Consider the following 19086-nt stretch of genomic DNA (forward strand, 5'->3'; position numbering starts at 1 on the left):
AGGAGCAGAATTTGAGCATGGTCTCTAGGAAAAATCAGAGAGAGAAAGGCTGAGAAGAGGGATGTAATCCTTCCTCTTTTACATGTTTTTAAGTCTTACTTTAGAGCATTTGTCAGCAAAACATAGCCCATGATCCAAATCCTATCTGCTTTTTTTTTTTTTTTTGGAAATAAAGTTTTATTGGAACACAGCCATGCTTCATTTATTTACATTCTCTACAGATGCTTTCATAGCACTGTAGTGGCCCAGCTGGAGACCAAAATCACCTAAATAGATGAAATATTTGGCCCTGAAAAAAAAACAGCTAGACTAAAGGCTCATCTAATTTTGTCTAATCATTACCCTCGAAAGTTTCAAGTTAAAATCCCTCATGCATTTTTATAGATATCCTCATAAGCAATGAAATGTATTAGCATATGAAATATGAGGAAAGCAGTCCCACTCACTTTAATATCTTTATTAAATACTTTTATTGTAATACAGTTTACTTCTGTCTATTCAAACATTGCAATATTACACCATTCAAGAATAATAAATGAAACAGTAATAACTGATAGGTATTGAGAACCTTAAAAGAAATGAATTAGTCATAGGAAACTTAGCCCTTAGGTATGTCACGATCACCCATTTTCATTCACGGTGAGTTATAAAAGACATGGCTTATGAACAGATTTAATCAATCCTAGGACAAGTCCTTGTACACTGGAGTGAGGGCCATAAATGCAGTGTTGAGGAAGTGCTTATATACACTTTGCTGTGTGGACAAACAGCAGATTGCAACTATAAGAATGTCACTTTGGCAACAACCATTATTACCAGGGAAAGCATAAGGGATAACCTGGAAAAGGCATTCTTACACCCAGACCTTACATTTTCTTATTCTATATCTTTTTTTCATCTGTTACTTATTTCCCATGGTTTTTCTCTTGCATATTAAATAATTTAGCATTATATAACATTTTGAGTGTATGTTCTTTGGAACAAATTAAGGAAAATTTCTTTTTTCACTGATTTATATAATTTATAAAGGTCAAGCATATTCTGTGCTGCTTATATTCCTTATATTTAATCTCCCTTCAATTCTTTCATGCATGCATACTCAGTTCTCCTATGTGCCAGGCACTGTGCCATGCAATGGGGACAGTATCACATGTGAATCAAACATGAGTCCACCCTCAAGGTGCTCCCAGCTTGTGCTGTGCAGGCGTGCACATGTGCGGTTGCTTCAAAAGCTCACAGAAAATGGAATCAAAACACAAGTTTACTTGGGTCTGAAACATTTTGAAATCCATGTATAGTTTTTTAAAAGTACATATTTTCCATAAATTTTTGAAGACTCCTTACATGCATGGATTTCAAACTTTCTTGAACCAAAATAAATTTATCTTTTAATTCCATTTCCACAAACTTTTTGCAGTAGCCTCATATAAAGCAATACCATTGAAACAACTTCAGAAGAACTGAGTAGCTCAAAGAGAAGAGCTTCAAATGCAAAATTTAAGTAAATTTTGCCATTGCCGCGGCTCACTAGGCTAATCCTCCGCCTTGCGGCGCGGGCACACCGGGTTCTAGTCCCGGTCGGGGCACCAATCCTGTCCCGGTTGCCCCTCTTCCAGGCCAGCTCTCTGCTGTGGCCAGGGAGTGCAGTGGAGGATGGCCCAAGTTCTTGGACCCTGCACCCCATGGGAGACCAGGAGAAGCACCTGGCTCCTGCCATCGGATCAGCGCGGTGCACTGGCCGCAGTGCGCCTACCGTGGCGGCCATTGGAGGGTGAACCAATGGCAAAAAGGAAGACCTTTCTCTCTGTCTCTCTCTCTACTGTCCACTCTGCCTGTCAAAAATAAAAATAAAAAATAAAAAAAAATTAAGTAAATTTGTGTTGTCAAGAGGTGAAAACAGAATTTTCTTCAACAGATACTTTTTCAAAGTAGTGGTTCTCAGACCTTTTCATCTTGTAATATAAAAAGGTTTCTGAAACATCCTATTTCTCATTCCACTGCTTTTCAAAAAAATAAAAAGAAAACAAGATATATATGAGTAGGTATCTACAACACACACCTTCTTTATACCCTTTCCTCCTGCTTACCTGAGGAATTCTGTCGTCCCCAAGTCATCACTAGGCAGAGGTCTTAAGGTAGATGAAAATCAGGGAGGAGGAAATCAGCTTTTATTCCAGCAAAATTCAAAAAGCTTCCCATCACCACCCCTCCAACCTCCACCACCTGCCAGATATTTAGCTCCACAACTATTTAGTTGAATGATTGTGGAGGACAAGCATGATATTCTCGCATCATCAGACTTGTTCTAAATTTGACAATGATGAGAGCTTATAATACCTCTTTCAAAATATAGGGGATTCTAGACTTGAGCAACTTTGTGCTGGGAAAGACAGCTGGACAGGGAGATGGATCAGGAAAGACGGGCAGATGAATCAAGAGAGCGGCTTTCTGGGAAGTTGTGAAGGGCTCCACCCTTTTGAGACGGGCAGGGCATGTGCTAGAGCAGATAGAAACCTATCTGCTCTTCTCTTCAGGATGTGGACAAAGCATCACGATGAAGCTGAGTAAGAACGTGCACTGATACCACTGCAGGGACCCTTATGCATTGGACAACTCCTTTCAAGCAGTGGTTCTAAGATGGATCTGAAACAGCTCCAAAACAAGGACTTCATAAAGATACTGGGGGGAAAAGCTAATCTCTCTCTCCTATCAGAAGGGCAAGAAAACTAACAGGGCACAAAAACACCAGGTAAGGCTTTCACAGTCACCTTACTCCAAATGTTGCCAGCAGTTGTTTTTTTTTTTTTTTTTTTTTTTTTTGACAGGCAGAGTGGACAGTGAGAGAGAGAGAGACAGAGAGAAAGGTCTTCCTTTTTGCCGTTGGTGCACCCTCCAATGGCCGCTGCGGCTGGCGCATCTCGCTGATCCGAAGCCAGGAGCCAGGTGCTTCTCCTGGTCTCCCATGCGGGTGCAGGGCCCAAGCACTTGGGCCATCCTCCACTGCACTCCCTGGCCATAGCAGAGAGCTGGCCTGGAAGAGGGCCAACCAGGACAGCATCCGGCGCCCCGACCGGGACTAGAACCCGGTGTGCCGGCGCCGCAAGGCGGAGGATTAGCCTGTTAAGCCACGGCGCCGGCCAACCAGCAGTTGTTCTGATCAGACAGCAAGAAAGAAAAACCAGAGAGTTCTTGAAGAAAAATTTTCAAAAATAGAGAAATGGGTTTCTCTCTACGAATGTTGTTTTTACAAATTTCTTTTTACTACCGATAGTTTGTTAATATGGAATTACAGAATTTTCTGGGTACAATAAAAACATATTTTTCTCTTTTGTTTCCCAGTTGTCATTGTTATTTGCAGAACTATAAAGTTATCCATGCTGATATAATTTAATATTTTAAAGGAAGCACTTTAACATTAGAGTGGCTTCTTAATAAGTTATATAAACAAACATTATTCCAGAGTTATTTTTCTGTCAAGTTGGATTAACAGTATTAGAAATGACACAGGCCGGCGCCGTGGCTTAACAGGCTAATCCTCCGCCTTGCGGCGCCGGCACACCGGGTTCTAGTCCCGGTCGGGGCACCGATCCTGTCCCAGTTGCCCCTCTTCCAGGCCAGCTCTCTGCTGTGGCCAGGGAGTGCAGTGGAGGATGGCCCAAGTGCTTGGGCCCTGCACCCCATGGGAGACCAGGAGAAGCACCTGGCTCCTGCCATCGGAACAGCGCGGTGCGCCGGCCGCAGCGCGCCTACCGCGGCGGCCATGGGAGGCTGAACCAGCGGCAAAAAGGAAGACTTTTCTCTCTGTCTCCCTCTACTGTCCACTCTGCCTGTCAAAAATTAAAAAAAAAAAAAAAGACAAACACTGGGTACTATTCTCATAAATTCAAAGTAATTTTTGAAATTGTTTCCTTTTTTTGCAAGTCTTGAGGCAAAACTGAATGAATTTTCAAACACATGTAGAGTTCAGAAAGCCACGGATTCTTCTAAGTTTCCCAACCCCAAATATTTCTTTCATTGATTCACTGATTAATTCCAAGCCTCATTGCTTCATTCATCTATTTATTCACTCATTTTTCTTCCTAATTTTCACACTGTGATCTCCAGGTTAGATCCTTCCCTTCATTTCCAGGTCTAAACGCTCGCCTGCCTACACAATGGCTTCACAAATATTTTACAGCTACTTCAGATTCAGCACGTCCACATTAAAGTTAAAACTCATACTTTTCTGCCCATGATAACAATACCACCACCACCAATGCCGCCAAAAATCATGCTACTCTTCCACAGTTTCCTGAATGAATCAAACCCTATTATCTAGCAGCACAACCCAGTGATGTGAAGATATTTCAATGGTGGCTTCCCTCCTTGATATCCATTCTTCCTATCGTCCTGTTCTCCATAATACCTAGCCCAAAGAGATCTGTATGGAACTTCTATCTGATCTTTCCTATTGAAAAATCTTCCAATGGCTTCCCATAGCTCCTAGAGTCCAGAATGTCCCCTTACACCTGGCCCACCTTCACAGGGCCTGGTCCCTCCTACCTCCTGGTGGCATCTTGAGTAAAAACTCATCTCAGTCATAATTTGGTTTCCCTTCACTGCCTTGAAAGGTCATTGTTTTTTGCACCACCATATCCCTCTCTCTCCTCATTAATCCCTTCCTCACTTCTACCTTTCCTTGGGAACTTCTTTGAGTTCACATGTCAGTTCTTCAGGGCTTCCTGATATGGTCGTATCCCACTGAAAATGCTCTCTTGTATGAATATCTGTTCCTGTGACTCACTCACTAGATGTGGGCACCTGAGGACAGAGACTCCATTTGACTTGCTCAGCATTTGATCCCCAGCACCTACCAGAGGCCACAAACAGAAACTGCGGAAGGACACACTGAATGCTTTCAATCGAACTAACATTTAGAGCAGCTGCGATGTGACTGCCTTTTAAGACCAAGGTGACTATGAAATAAGCAGATGAAGTTTACTTTAATGCTGTGTGCATGCAGCTGGGGCGGGGGCTACGTTCTGTTACACACAGTTAAAAGTAAAGTTTGTTTTTAATGAAGTTGATCATATACAAGAAATGCAATAAAGTATCCCAATATTTGTTCATGGCTTTTAAAACTTACACTGCTGTGTGCCATTTTTTTTCTTCCTATTATAAAATTCTTTCAGAAATCTATCTTTGTTTCTTATTTACTCTCCTCTCCCAATGCACTGTTTTTTAAGTTGTCGAGTTTTTATTTTTAAGCTTTAATTTACTGCCGTCAATTTCTCTGAGATTAGGGGAAGTGTCTGAAGAGGACCCTTCACAATAGAAGGCATTCATTATCTGTGGGACATAGAAAGGCTTTAGAAGATATGAAAACATTTCACCAAGTGAGATAATGTGTCTGTTGTAAAAGGCATAATACAGAAATCCCAATAATCTGTTTCTACTAATACATGTAATTAAGAATAAATCTGATATGAAAATGATCATTTTTTCCGCCACATGATATGTACTCAAGGAACATGGCACAATATGATTAGAAAATATGATTAAGAAAAAGGGCAAATTCCTAAATTATTTATTTATTTTTTTGACAGGCAGAGTGGATAGTGAGAGAGAGACAGAGAGAAAGGTCTTCCTTTTTGCCGTTGGTTCACCCTCCAATGGCCGCTACGGCCAGCGCGCTGCGGCCGGCGCATCGCGCTGATCCGAAGCTAGGAGCCAGGTGCTTCTCCTGGTCTCCAATGCGGGTGCAGGGCCCAAGGACTTGGGCCATCCTCCACTGCATTCCCGGGCCATAGCAGAGAGCTGGACTGGAAGAGGAGAACCGGGACAGAATCCGGTGCCCCGACCAGGACTATAACCCGGTGTGCCGGCGCCGCAAGGCAAAGGATTAGCCTGTTGAGCCACAGCGCCGGCCCAAATTCCTAAATTATATTCCCAACAGGTTTTCCTTTGATTCTACAGAAGTTTATAGCTTATTTGTTTATTACACTATATGGTTATGTCCTGCCTGGAGTTTTTAAACATCTTAAGTAACAGATACAATTATTTAATTGTATTTCTTCATTAATTTATATAAGTAAGTTGAAGCTTAATTTTAAAGAGGCAAATTGAGAATCTTAAGAATGAAGGGAGAAATATTACTCAGTGGGGTTAAAATTACTTGTTACATGCTCTCTGTCCTAAACGGCAAGGAGCTAAGTACCCAGCAACTGTGCTAGCACAGCAAGTGGGCAGATGCCAGGTGAGGGACAAAGAGGTTAAATATCCATACCTCCCAACGCTCCAGCACTCCAGTACCTAACAGGACCTTGGTTGCTTACTACCAATCATGACAAAGTACAAGTTAAAAATGAACTCTTTCTGGCATGTTATAAACCACCGCTGCTTTTTAAAGCCCCGACCATTGTTTGAGACAAGACAGAGCAATAAGCAATCACTGCTGGGAGAAAAATGCATTCAAACAGGCTAGCATTCACCTTCTCTGGCCCTTGGAGGATGACAGTATTCTGAAAAGATCACTGCCATTGCCACACAAAAATTTAGGATTTATCTCATTCAAACAATTCAAAAATGGCTAAAGCGTCTCAAAGTCTTCATACTAACTCATGCCAGAAAAAGAATATGGACTATCAGCATCTGCATGCTTTACACACATCTTCCTTCTTCTTCTATGCATTATAGAGAAGTTAATCCATGAAAAGTGAAAATGGAAGATTAACATTCATGGGCAGAACAACTTATAATTATTTTTCTAGAAAGACTAATCACTCAATTAAACAACACTTTGGACGTATTTTATTTATTTATTAATTTACCATTTTACTATATGAAAAATACTCATTGAAAAATGTTAACAAAAAATTTGCCCTACTTCCTCTCCCCCCAAAAAAACACCAGTAACACTGTACAAAAAAGAAGTACAGCATTAAAAGATCAATTCAAAAATACAAAAGTCTCAAATTTTTTCCATAATAATAAAAATATCTGTCCATAAGAAGTAAAAATAAGCACCTAGATCACAAACTAACTAGTCTCTCTTAGTTATTTTATAAAAGAATTTAGCACATATTATAACAAAGGTCATTTTATTGTGTAGTGTACAATCTTACCTTTGAAGGGAATGGCCTTTTGCATACTAAATATAATAATAGTGAATGACCTCCTCTTTCATGTCACCTTAGTTCTACAGATGACACTAATTCTCCAAGAATTAAGTACGATCCGTTATTATAAATTAGCCACATTAAGTAGTAAATAAGTATTTGTGTTCATAAAATCTGATATCCCGGGGGGGAACATGACCCTCGATGTCATGAAATCACGCATACATTTAATTTTGCTTATCTTTCTTTTTCTGAAGTGCACATGCTTTACCAGAAAAGATTGTATTCTGGTACTTACCTTTCTAAATCAGTGGGTCTATAAACTAGGATACTATTTACAAGTATACTTGTTCAAGATTTGCAACTTATTTGGGAAATAAATGCCCTATTTAAATGCAAAAAGGTGGAGATGAAACCCTGAGTGCAATCTATTTCAAGGTCACTTTGTCCCATTACAAGAACTGTAAAGTTAGAGTGACAAAATAAGAATGCCAGAGTAAGTGCTACTCTGTTTATCTTGCTCATGACTATATTACCAGCCCCAATATTCAACACACAGTAGGCTCCCCGCTAAAAATAAAACTACAAGTTATGCTTTCCATTTATTTTATTTGAAGAATTATGTTACAGTTATTTGAATTACAGAAAAACAAAATATTGGAGGATGTCTTACATTCACCCAACTTTTGAGGAAAGGGATACATTGAGACTAAGTATGGAAGACTGTGAGGATGTGAAATCACTCTCATGCCCCTTTCTCTTTTATGCTGTATCTAAGATATCAGCAGATCCTGATGGCTCTACCTTCAACACATATCAGAAAGCAGCCACTTCTAGCGCTTTCTGTCACTACCGTCTGTATAGCTCCCACTATCTCACATTTATATTATCACAAGAGCCCTCTAATTGGTTTTCTTGCTCTGCAGGTGACCCTTTCAGTCTATTTTTGAAACAGAATTCCCACTGCTTCTTCAAAAACCTGGGACAGATCAAGTCAGGCCTCAATGGCCCCATCTCACACAGTCTGAAGACTCCAGCTCTTTCCAGGGTTTTAAGGCCCCTGTGATTTGACCACCTAATAACTCACCCTGTTTTCTGTTTCTTGGCCTCATTTGGAAACACATAAATGTCCCTGTCTCAGTGCCATTTGCCCCTGCTATACTCACTGCCAAGAAGGCATCCTAGGCTGGCACTGCGACTCACTTGGCTAATCCTCCGCCTGCGGCGCCTGCACACCGGGTTCTAGTCCTGGTTGGGGGCGCCGGATTCTGTCCCGGTTGCTCCTCTTCCAGGCCAGCTCTCTGCTGTGGCCCGGGAGTGCAGTGGAGGATGGCCCAAGAGCTTGGGCCCTGTACCCGCATGGGAGACCAGGAGGAAGCACCTGGCTTCTGGCTTCGGATCGGTGCAGCACGTCGGCCATAGCAGCCATTTGGGGGGGTGAACCAACGGAAGGAAGACCTTTCTCTGTCTCTCTCTCTCACTGTCTAATTTGCCTGTCAAAAAAAAAAAAAGGCCTCCTGCACTGAGATCCAATTAACATGGCTGCCTCCTCTATCTCTTTTGGGTATTCTCTTATTATCTTATACAAAATTGTGCCCACCTCCACCATTTGATTCCTATTCTATTTTCCTACATATCACTTATATAAATGTGAGGAATATTTTATATTTATTAAATTTTTAATTACACTTATTATCCATTTCCCCCATCTTTGTTTCATTCACCACTGCAGCCACAGTACATAGAAGAAGGCTTGGTCCAAGCTTACTTGGTATTGGTGACACTTAGCTAAAAGCGTAATAAGAGTGGGAAGTGAACTGTGAAGAAATGTGCTGCATAAGATAGAAGTTGCCTAGAGACATCTAGGCCTTAACTTTGCTTTCTCCCAAGTGAGAATGTGCCCTTGGAGACAACTGAGCTTGGCAGAAGAGCCAGTGGAACTCTATGTTTAAAACATCACTTTCAGCAACATCACACAGATGTGGATGCACTTGCTGAATGGTGGTGTGGACTCCACTCCAGTGTTGCAGGAAGGTGCCATAGACACACACAGTGTGAGCAGATTGTCCTGGAACCATGGTGATGTACGCTGAGATATCCTGTATTTGTTTATGTGGCCATCTTGTTCTGGAAAGTTTCTGCATCTTTGGTGAAACAGGCAACATAATCTAATCTTGAAATGTTATGGACATGTGTGATCTCTTCCTTCTACACTGTGATACCCTGAAGTGCTATAAAGATATTCTCTAGTGGACAGAGATATTTCTTTCCTACTTAAGTAGCCTTGCCTTCTCTAACCAAATACAGTGTGTTGGAATAAATATTATTAGCATTGCTTTATTTCAGGAGAAACAGGAGCACGGTAAGTAACTTGATTCACTCATTCATTCAACAGATTTTTAGTGAACACCAACTAGATGCTGATACTGTTTTCTGTATGGAGGACTGAGTAACTAACAAAATAATGTCCTCATCAAGTTTACATTCTGGTTGGGGGAGACAGGCAACAAAAAGTAAATCAGCACTTGACTTTTGTGTGTAAACATATGCCATATATACACATGGTTACACAAAGATAAATACACACTATATAAATAAACATCAGATGATAGTAAAGACTGTGACAAAAAAAATAAAGCAGCTTTGTGGCATAGCAGGGTAAGCTGTTGCCTGCAAGACTTGTATCCCATGTGGGCTCCAGTTCAAGTCCTGGCTGCTTCACTTCTAGTTGAGCTCTCCACTAAGGTGCCTGAGAAAACAGGGGAAGATGGTCCAAGTCCTTGGATCCCTGCACTCACAGTGGGAGACCTGGCCCAGCCCTAGCCATTGTGGCCATTTGGAGAGTGAAACACTGGATGGAAGGTATCTCTCTCTCTCTCTCTCCTTTACAGATAAATAAATCTTAAACAACAAAAAAGACTGAAGGAGATGCCATGGACCAGCTGCATACCCATACCATGAAACATCCAAGAAAATATGTAGATGAGATCTATAAAATTTTCTCTTATCCCTTGAACAAGGCTTTCTTTAAATAGCATTAATTAAATAGTTTTAAGGTTTGCTTCGTAAGAGAGAATATCTACATGGTTGACCATATCTTCAAATAGGAAGAAATTGGGAAACGTAAGTAATACATGGTTAAAAGTTTTTACTGTTTCACACTCTTTGTTGAGAGCTCAGTACAGGCTTAACTCTTCCTCTTACCAGCTGTATGACAGTGGACAAATTGCTCTTTTGTAGCTCAATTTTTTTCTATTATAAAATTAAGATAAGTAGTGTCAACCTTTTAGAAATATGAGGATTAAATGAGATAATGAGCACTCAGAGTGCAGGATAGCCATCTATTGGAAAGCTCCTTAGTACACAGCGCATTCTCTGAGAACTACCCCCTGCACACAGAGATTCACTACGCTAGCTCTATATGCAGTAACTCTGATGCTCTTTCCCGTTTAGCTTTGTTATTGATTGAAATGGGAAGTGGACACTTATTGTACCTGGGTCAATCAATTCTTCCTACTAAGGATTTGAATTTTGAACTTAAAGACTAATTGGCTATAGATGCTGGGACTAAAAGGTTATATTAACACAAGTGTCATGTGGGGGTCCTCTGCGAATGTGGTAGAACTTTGAGCTTTAGAATGACAGAAGAGGCTGGTGCTGTGGTGCACTGAGTTAGGCCACTGTCCACAGTGCAGCATCCCATATGAGTGCTGGTTTGAGTACCAGCTGCTCCATTTCCAATCCACTTCCTTGCTAATGTGCTTGGGAAAGCAGCAGAGATTGGACCAAGTCCCTGGGAACTGGCCACACACTTGGGAGACCCGGAAGAAGCTCCTAGCTCCTGGTTCCTGGCTTTTGCTTGGCCCAGCCCTGGTTGTTCCAGCCATTTGGGAAGTGAATCAGCAGATGGAAGATTCTTCTCTCTCTCTCCTTCTCTCTCTAACTCTGCTTTTCAAATAAATAAATAAAATCATAAAAAAGAACGAGAGAGAAATGGAATAGCAGTTCAACAAGAAGAAATAATGAAAGCCCAAGTGGACACAGGAGAAAACAGAAAGCAATGCTGCCTTGGTCCCTGGCTGCCTCACAGTTCCTAGTTTCAAGGAGCCCCAAGGCTGGTGCAGCTGCTCTCCATGAGTTCTGTGACGCAATCCCGTTTTCTCGTAATAATTCCCTTACTGTTTAAGTTAGACTAAAGAGCTTCTATAATGAAGCCCTAAGAGAAAAATGGTAACTAAGCATTTGTCATTCTTAATGTAAAACATCACTTTTTTTACCCTCTGAATCCCAAATTTACTCAATCTAATTGACTGAAGTCAGGAATACTGAAGAGCAGGAAGAACAGGCCAGTCTCCCCTTCTACAGTTTCCTAAGGCAACAGCAGCCCTAACAGAACCATGAGATAGCTCTGGTGTGCTCCTACTCCCTGCTTTCCCTTCCCACCACTCACTCCCAAGGACTTGTGTGTGGCTCGCTGCACTGCCCTGAACTCCTCAGCAGCACCTTACACACGCCGCACCTTTCCTGCCAGTAACCGTGAATCAAACAGCACACCCTTTACCCCAATTGCCTCATTGTGTTTTCTAAAGAAGAAGCAAGAAAACTCTGGTATATTAACCAAAGCCAACATGTTATTGAATCAAATATAAAAGAAGGCCTTTTTTTCATGCCTGGAAATATACATGTGACTTGAGAGTGAAATGTCTTAATTAAAATGATGGAAACTTTCTGACATTGAATAAACTAGCAGGATATATAATTTTATATAGGTGTTTTTGTGATATCTTTTGTATGATAATCACACTGTACAAAATAGGCTAAGCCAGAGAAGAACTGTATATTTTTGATACATTTAAAATTAGCAAGTTGTCCTCTCTATATTGTCCCAAAATTGGTTTAAAAGCTAAAAATAAAAATAAAACTCTAATGTATTCAAAATTATAATCAAATGTTGGAACAAAAATCAGTCATCAACAGTTAGTCAGCTAATAGATTATCATATCCTTATGCTAATCCTGTGTTTTTAATTAACAGATACAGCAGAAGGGGGTATCTAAACAATAATGTATAAAAATGATATAAAATAAATTTTCAAGTTCTCATTAAATGGAGAAGCAATAATAAAATGCTGCTGAATTTTAACAACTGTTCTTAAAACAAAAAGGGCTGGCTGGCGCTGTGGCTCAATAGGCTAATCCTCTGCCTGCAGCACCAGCATCCCATATGGGTGCCAGGTTCTAGTCCCGGTCGGGGCGCTGGATTCTGTCCCAGTTGCTCCTCTTCCTGTCCAGCTCTCTGCTGTGGCCCAGGAAGGCAGTGGAGGATGGCCCAAGTGCTTGGGCCCTGCACCCACATGGGAGACCAGGAGAGGCACCTGGCTCCTGGCTTCGGATCAGCGCGGTGCACCGGCCGCAGCGCGCTGGCCTCAGCGGCTGTTGGGGGGTGAACCAACGGAAAAGGAAACCTTTCTCTCTCTGTCTCTCTCTCTCTCACTGTCCACTCTGCCTGTAAGAAAAAAAAAAAAAAAAAAAAAAGGCTGGCATTGTGGGACAGTGGGTTAACCCACCACTTGTGACAACAGTGTCCCATATCAGAGTACTTGCTTGAGTCTCAGCTGGTCCATTTCCAGTCCAGCTCCCTGCTAATGTGCCTGGGATGGCAGCAGAAGATGGCCCAAGTGCCTGGGCCCCTGCCACTCACATGGGAGACCCAGATGAAGCTCTGGGCTTCTGGCTTTGGCCTAGATTTGCCCTGGCCATTGCAGTCATTTGTAGGGGTAAACCAGTGGATGGAAGATCTCTCTTTGTTTCTCCTCTCTCTGTCACTCTGCTCCTCAAACAAATGAATACATCTTTTAAAAATACAACAAAAAACCCTTAGTATTTCTACCTACACTGCATTTTATAGATCCCAGCAGTGTCTTCTGCTTTTACCCAGGATCACAAAGAGTCCAGGCATAAAATGAAAACCAAGCCATCACGCTTAGTACAGTCAGGCCTTCCGCTCTGAGTCTCCTCATTGGTCGGGCGATGCCTTTATTAGGGCAGGGCAGGGCAGGGCAGGCAGCGGAGTCTAGTGCAGTGACTCAGTGTGTGGGCTCTGGAAGCAGAGAGCTGAGATTCACATCTTACATGTGCTACCCCCTTTACAATGATCTTGATTAAGATACTCCAGCTCTGAGACACTTCTGGTCTCGTGCATTTCGGATAAGGAATACTCAACTTGTACTAGCACCTGGATGCGATGGGGGAAATGCTGACACTGGCATGAGAGGGAGCATATCAGAATGAAGTCAGCACATCTGAGATCTAGCAGTGACACTAACTGTCTAGGTGACCCTCAACTAATCTCTCTGGGACTCAGTTACTTCAAGTAATCTTAAGATGCCTTCCATTAAGGGTTCAAAAATGTCAAAGAATATTTGTTATTTTTTAATATTTATATTTATTTTATATTGTTTATCTTTCTCTTACCATTTAAGAGATATATTAACACAATTTTTTTTTGACAGGCAGAGTGGACAGTGAGAGAGGGAGACAGAGAGAAAGGTCTTCCTCTTGCTGTTGGTTCACCCTCCAATGGCTGCCGCGGCCAGCGCACTGCAGCCGGCGCATCGCGCTGACCCGATGGCAGGAGCCAGGTGCTTCTCCTGGTCTCCCATGGGGTGCAGGGCCCAAGGACCTGGGCCATCCTCCACTGCACTCCTGGGCCACGGCAGAGAGCTGGCCTGGAAGAGGGGCAACCGGGACAGAATCCGGCACCCCGACCAGGATTAGACCCCAGTGTGCTGGCGCCGCTAGGCAGAGGATTACCCTGTTGAGCCACGGCGCCGGCTATTAATACAATTTTTAATGCATTCAAGGCTTACAAAAAGCTCAGATGCTAGGTAATTACAGTTAAAAATAGAGAGAAAAATCAGTAAGATCATTGGGAAGAATACAAATGGTCAACATCATACAAAATCTTTAGCTTCATAAAATATGAAACCAAAATTAAGATATAAGCAGCATCTTACATTTATCTTAAAAACGTACAGATGCCTAAGCATGGTCAGTAATCAGTTGAAGGGGCAATCTCCTTCTACAAAACAGAAGTGAAATGTAACATTATTCCTTTCTGGGTAATAATCCTAAATTAGCTGCTCAATGAAATTTAGAACATTAAATTGATTCCATACTTACACATTTTCACAGGATTATACATTTTTCAGAGTTTTGTGAATGTTCAAATTATTTTTCCAGTTAAAATTAAAATCATACCATTTAAATATTATTAAAATACTCTAGATATATATTGCCTTAGCAAAGCCCAATTAACTGGTACACTTGGCTCTTGTTGGAAATAATCCTGTTTACTGGCCTCAGCCCCAGCTCCTTTGGATTTTCCATCCAGATGATACTGGACTCCCTGAAGTTCCACGATTAAGCCTGTTCTCTCATGCAAAGCCCGTGAAGTTTGCTCTTAGCTTTTCTTCAGCAGGAACAGTTCCCTTTTATTCAAAGACATACCCGCTCATCATGTGTCACTCAAACAGTATCCTCTTCGAGCTTTCCCTGGTCATTCTCCCACAGCCACCCTCTGATGGGTCATATTAGACAGTCTTGATATCACTCCTCAAGAATTTTGTACACATTCTCTCTTTGCTTTATTTTATTCTGTTTTGTTCACTGAAGGAGGGGACCATGATTTTCATTCTGTATCCTTCTGGCACACACTAGCCAAGATGAGAAAAATCACTGTTCTCAATGATAAGCAAAACCCTTACTGAATAGTTAAATAAATGTGGTCTGATATATTTTAATTTGTAGGGTTGTTAACCTACTCCACAACAAAAACACTATTGTGGTACAGAAACCAAACAAGAATAGGCAACAGCATGAGATTTAAATTTAGAAACAGAGATATTTATTCTACCTCTTCTGGTATTGACAGTTATACAGAATATCATGAAGTGAAGAAATGGCCCCTACAGTCTTAAGCTCTAGAACACAGCAATAAACAGCGTACTGCCTTTTATACTTTCCTTCAATACCAAAGGTCAATGGCAGGAAACCATCTTTTAAAAAAATCTAAATAAAAATAAATCTTACTAACTTTCTTTACCATTTAAATCTAATACTTCAATCCACTTAAAACACTTTAAGATTAATCAAGTTTAATATTCTATTAATATGAAATGACATCTAACAATATAATATAACATTGTAAGTAAACATACTGCAAATTTTATCAGCATACTTTAAGCAGTCATATAAAAAACAAGAAGCAAAGAAAACTTCACATTGGCCTACAGATTAATTATAAATAAACCATTGTTGATGAAACAAAAATACAAAATATCCAGTAACTTTCAAGCCATAAACAGAAATAGTTTCAATAAGAAGCATATAATATCTAGAGAATTCTCCTGGAAGTTAAATGAAAATGACAACCAGAACATTTTCTAAATGTAGGTCATTTCTTAATGCAATTATTTCTTTCCATTTTATAGCTGTCAGACTTGTTTTTCTGAAATGCAACACTGTTATGCTCTTCTCAAAGTAATCAAAACAATAAAACAAATCTAGAGAAAGAAAATGTTCTCCCCTAAAGTTAAAATATTATTTTGTGGAGAAGCAACTACAGATATTGTCAAGTATTGGGCTCCAGTGACTTCCAAGCAATGAACAGGATAAAATTTTTTTGGATAAAGTTAAAAATATACTTAAACTTCTGCTTGGATTTTTTTGGGCACAAATTTTGCAATTCATAAATATGCACTTATTTCAGCAATATTGGGATGTCAAAAATGGGTCTTAGTGCCTTTGCTCAATATCTGAAAAGCTAAAGGAAAGTTACAATTCTGTATTACATTATGTTAATTTTTGAAATACCTATTAGAAATTTTTCAATGGAGGAAAACTTTTACTTTAGTAAGTATTTTGTCATATAAATGCAAACACACACACATATTTAAGTATTTATTTATTTGTGGAGAGAGAGAGATAAAGTGCTCCCATCTGCTAGCTTGGTCTCAAAATGCCTGCAAGGGCTGGAGCTGGGCTGGGTAGAAACCAAGAGCCGGGAACTCAGGCCAGGACTCTCTAGTGGTTGGCAGCGACCTATTTATTTCAGCCATCACCTGCTGCCTTCATGGTCTGCATTAGCAGGAGCAGAGAAGGACTTGAACTCAGGTAATCTGCTATGTGATGTGGGCATCCTCCCTGGCATCCTCCCTGGTAGGCTTTCAAACTCCTGGCCCTATATTTTTTCCATTTGATATTTATTGAGAAAAAAATCTCATTAATAAGCTTCAATGATAAATAAAGCAAAATTCCATTGCAATTACTACTTCCCATGAACAAGTTCCCCAAATTGTCACATAGGAACAAGGTTCTATAGCACAATTCACTACTCTAGACAATCAACAAAAACAATGATTATTTTCTCAATACAATGAGGTAATAAAATTAAGACAAAAAATGAATTTATCCAAAAGAGTACTTATGTAAGTTTGACAATTAGAAGCATGCTGGCCAGAGACAACATAATATTCTATTACTTATATATTACTCATGATTAATGGAAATAAGACAGCATATAGTTTAGAGTAATTCAAGAGAAGTGATTACAGAAAAATATATTGTTGCTATATTATGGTTCATAAGAAAAAATAATATCAAGTATTTCAAAAACAAAGAAATATTCATGAAGATAAAGACAAAAAGAAAAAAACTCTACGTGTGGGATGATAAATTGTTAATGCTCATCAATTCCCTGGCCGATGTGGCTAATGGATCATTAGACTCTTGGTAACTGATGTTGGAATCCTTCTCAACACATGCTACAGGTAGCCACTACCAACCAATGAATTTTGGCACAACTGCTGAAACCTGTTTGTCAAATCTGCTCAGTGACACTGTTCAAGGTGTTCACTGAGAAACCTGCCTAGCAGGCAAATGGTACTGGACTAGCATATGTGGTCAAGTAAGAGTTGGCTTCCAAGACCTTGTGAATGCATGAAAACTCTTAAAAAGCAAAATGGAGAAATAATATCACAGCAGATAATATGATTTGGAGAGAGGGACAGAATTTAGACAGCTAACTGCATGTATAATCTAGAATGGTTTCAAGTCCGATGATACAGGCACTTTGAAAACAATCATCCATAACAAAGAAAATGATCACCGCAAAAGTAGCAAGAAATTTAAATGATGGTTTCCTTAACTGCAATGCACCAGAAACTGAAGAGTATCACTGGTAACTGACAAAATCAAAGATAGTTTCAAAAATGTGCATTTACTGTGGTTTTAACATTACAGATTGTCTTTTTAAAAAAGATTTATTTATTTGAAAGGTAGAGCTAACAGATTGTCTTATGGTTTTAAAAAATTGAGAAAATAAATAACTAATAAATAATTACCATAAAGGATTTGATGTAAAATTTGGTACTGGAACACATCAGCACCTCAGCAATCAAAATTACAGATTTTCTCTATGGAAACAGCAAAACTCTACTACCATTTTGAACAAAAAGTATTTACCTCTAATGGAATTTAAAATCATACAATTCTCATTGAAAAAATCAATGATTTTAAAATACTCATATAAAGTTATTTGATATTTATTCATAGAAAGTAAAACAGAAATGCAATGGCAGTGGCTTGGCTTTAGTTATCTTCATTTTAGGAAAAATATACCTTCACTGAAATCTATTTTAAATATATGCCACTGTTGGACTACATATGAAACATAAGCCACAATTTTAATCCAAGAATAAAACTTAATACTAAGCAATATTTTGGGGGGAAATTAAGTCAAAATATTCACTGAGATCAAATAAATGTACAGTCAAGGAGAAGGTAACTGTGTTTTGCTGTAATTATACATTATACAACCTCACTAGAATGTTAAGTGAGACACCTCAGAGAAATGTACACTTCAACAATGAAATCACCTTGGATGATGTCTACAGCAGCACATTCTGACCATGAACCCTGCTCCACACCAAATGGCATTATGCACTCTTTTCATTGAAGAAAAACAGCATCAGTGCTCCATTTGTGTATACTTAGCCATATTTAGGATCTGACAAGAATTTCTCAACAACAGTAAATTTTTACACTTAGCAGTAAAGAACACTTTTAACTACAAGCAATGAACATCACAATTCATAAAGCATTAAGGCCAGGCCACCACATACAATTAAAGACAATTTTCCAAAATTTTCACTGGAATAAGCAGTAGGCTAGAATCTTTTGCCCTTGATCAAATTCAGTGTCATGAACTATGGTTTCCTATCATGCTTTTCCATGACTATATCCATAATTTCTTTTGAAAATGGGAATAGGCAATACATGAAAAAATCTTGCTTGACTTTACGGCCATAGTTTCTTGTAGTACTAAATTGTGGTGCATTCTACGTTATCTTATTTTGGTATTCATGACAATAACAAAACAAATTTTAATTAGTAGTTGTCATCGTCATTTTAGGAAAAATAGCACCTTCACTGAAATCTATTTTAAAATATATGCCACTGCTGGACTACATATGAAACATAAGCCACAATTTTAATCCAAGAGCCACTCACCTCAAACAAGAGGAAAACAGGTGTTTCTGTAAACTATATAAATAACTAGCAAAGAATGCTTTCACACAAAATATGCAGAGTAATTAGAAAAGATTCAATTCAAGAACTGTAGTAAATAGACCAGTTTTATAACATTCTATTAATAAAACTGGAAATTGCTTTAAAAATGTTTTCCTTACCTGTGTATACAGTTCTTACTCTCCAAATACAGCATACCAGAAGCAGCATCTAATGAAAATTTCACTAACTGTTTCAGTTTTAATTCATCCTTCTTCTTTCTCAGAAAGGAGAGGAAGTCACCTCCTGGAAGAATTGACAGACAAAACAAGGAAACAAAATGATGATGAAGTCACATTTATCATCTATTAGGGATACCTGACAGAATAGAAAGCATTACACATTCAGCCCTGCTTTCATCC

At 39.6% G+C, this 19086-nt stretch overlaps 1 protein-coding gene across 7 annotated transcripts in view; it reads right to left on the reverse strand.

Annotated features, from left to right (window-relative positions):
- The window catches only part of FER (FER tyrosine kinase), a 427785-nt gene that overhangs the window by 68822 nt on the left and 339877 nt on the right, over positions 1-19086 (reverse strand). For all 7 annotated transcript variants that reach the window (XM_062212305.1, XM_062212302.1, XM_062212303.1 and 4 more), the window contains one exon: positions 18847-18970. In XM_062212305.1, coding sequence (XP_062068289.1) covers positions 18847-18970 — 124 coding nt within the window. The remainder of the gene's footprint in view (positions 1-18846; positions 18971-19086) is intronic.

The sequence above is a fragment of the Lepus europaeus genome, chromosome 15 (assembly GCF_033115175.1).
Source record: "Lepus europaeus isolate LE1 chromosome 15, mLepTim1.pri, whole genome shotgun sequence".
Lineage (NCBI taxonomy): Eukaryota > Metazoa > Chordata > Mammalia > Lagomorpha > Leporidae > Lepus > Lepus europaeus.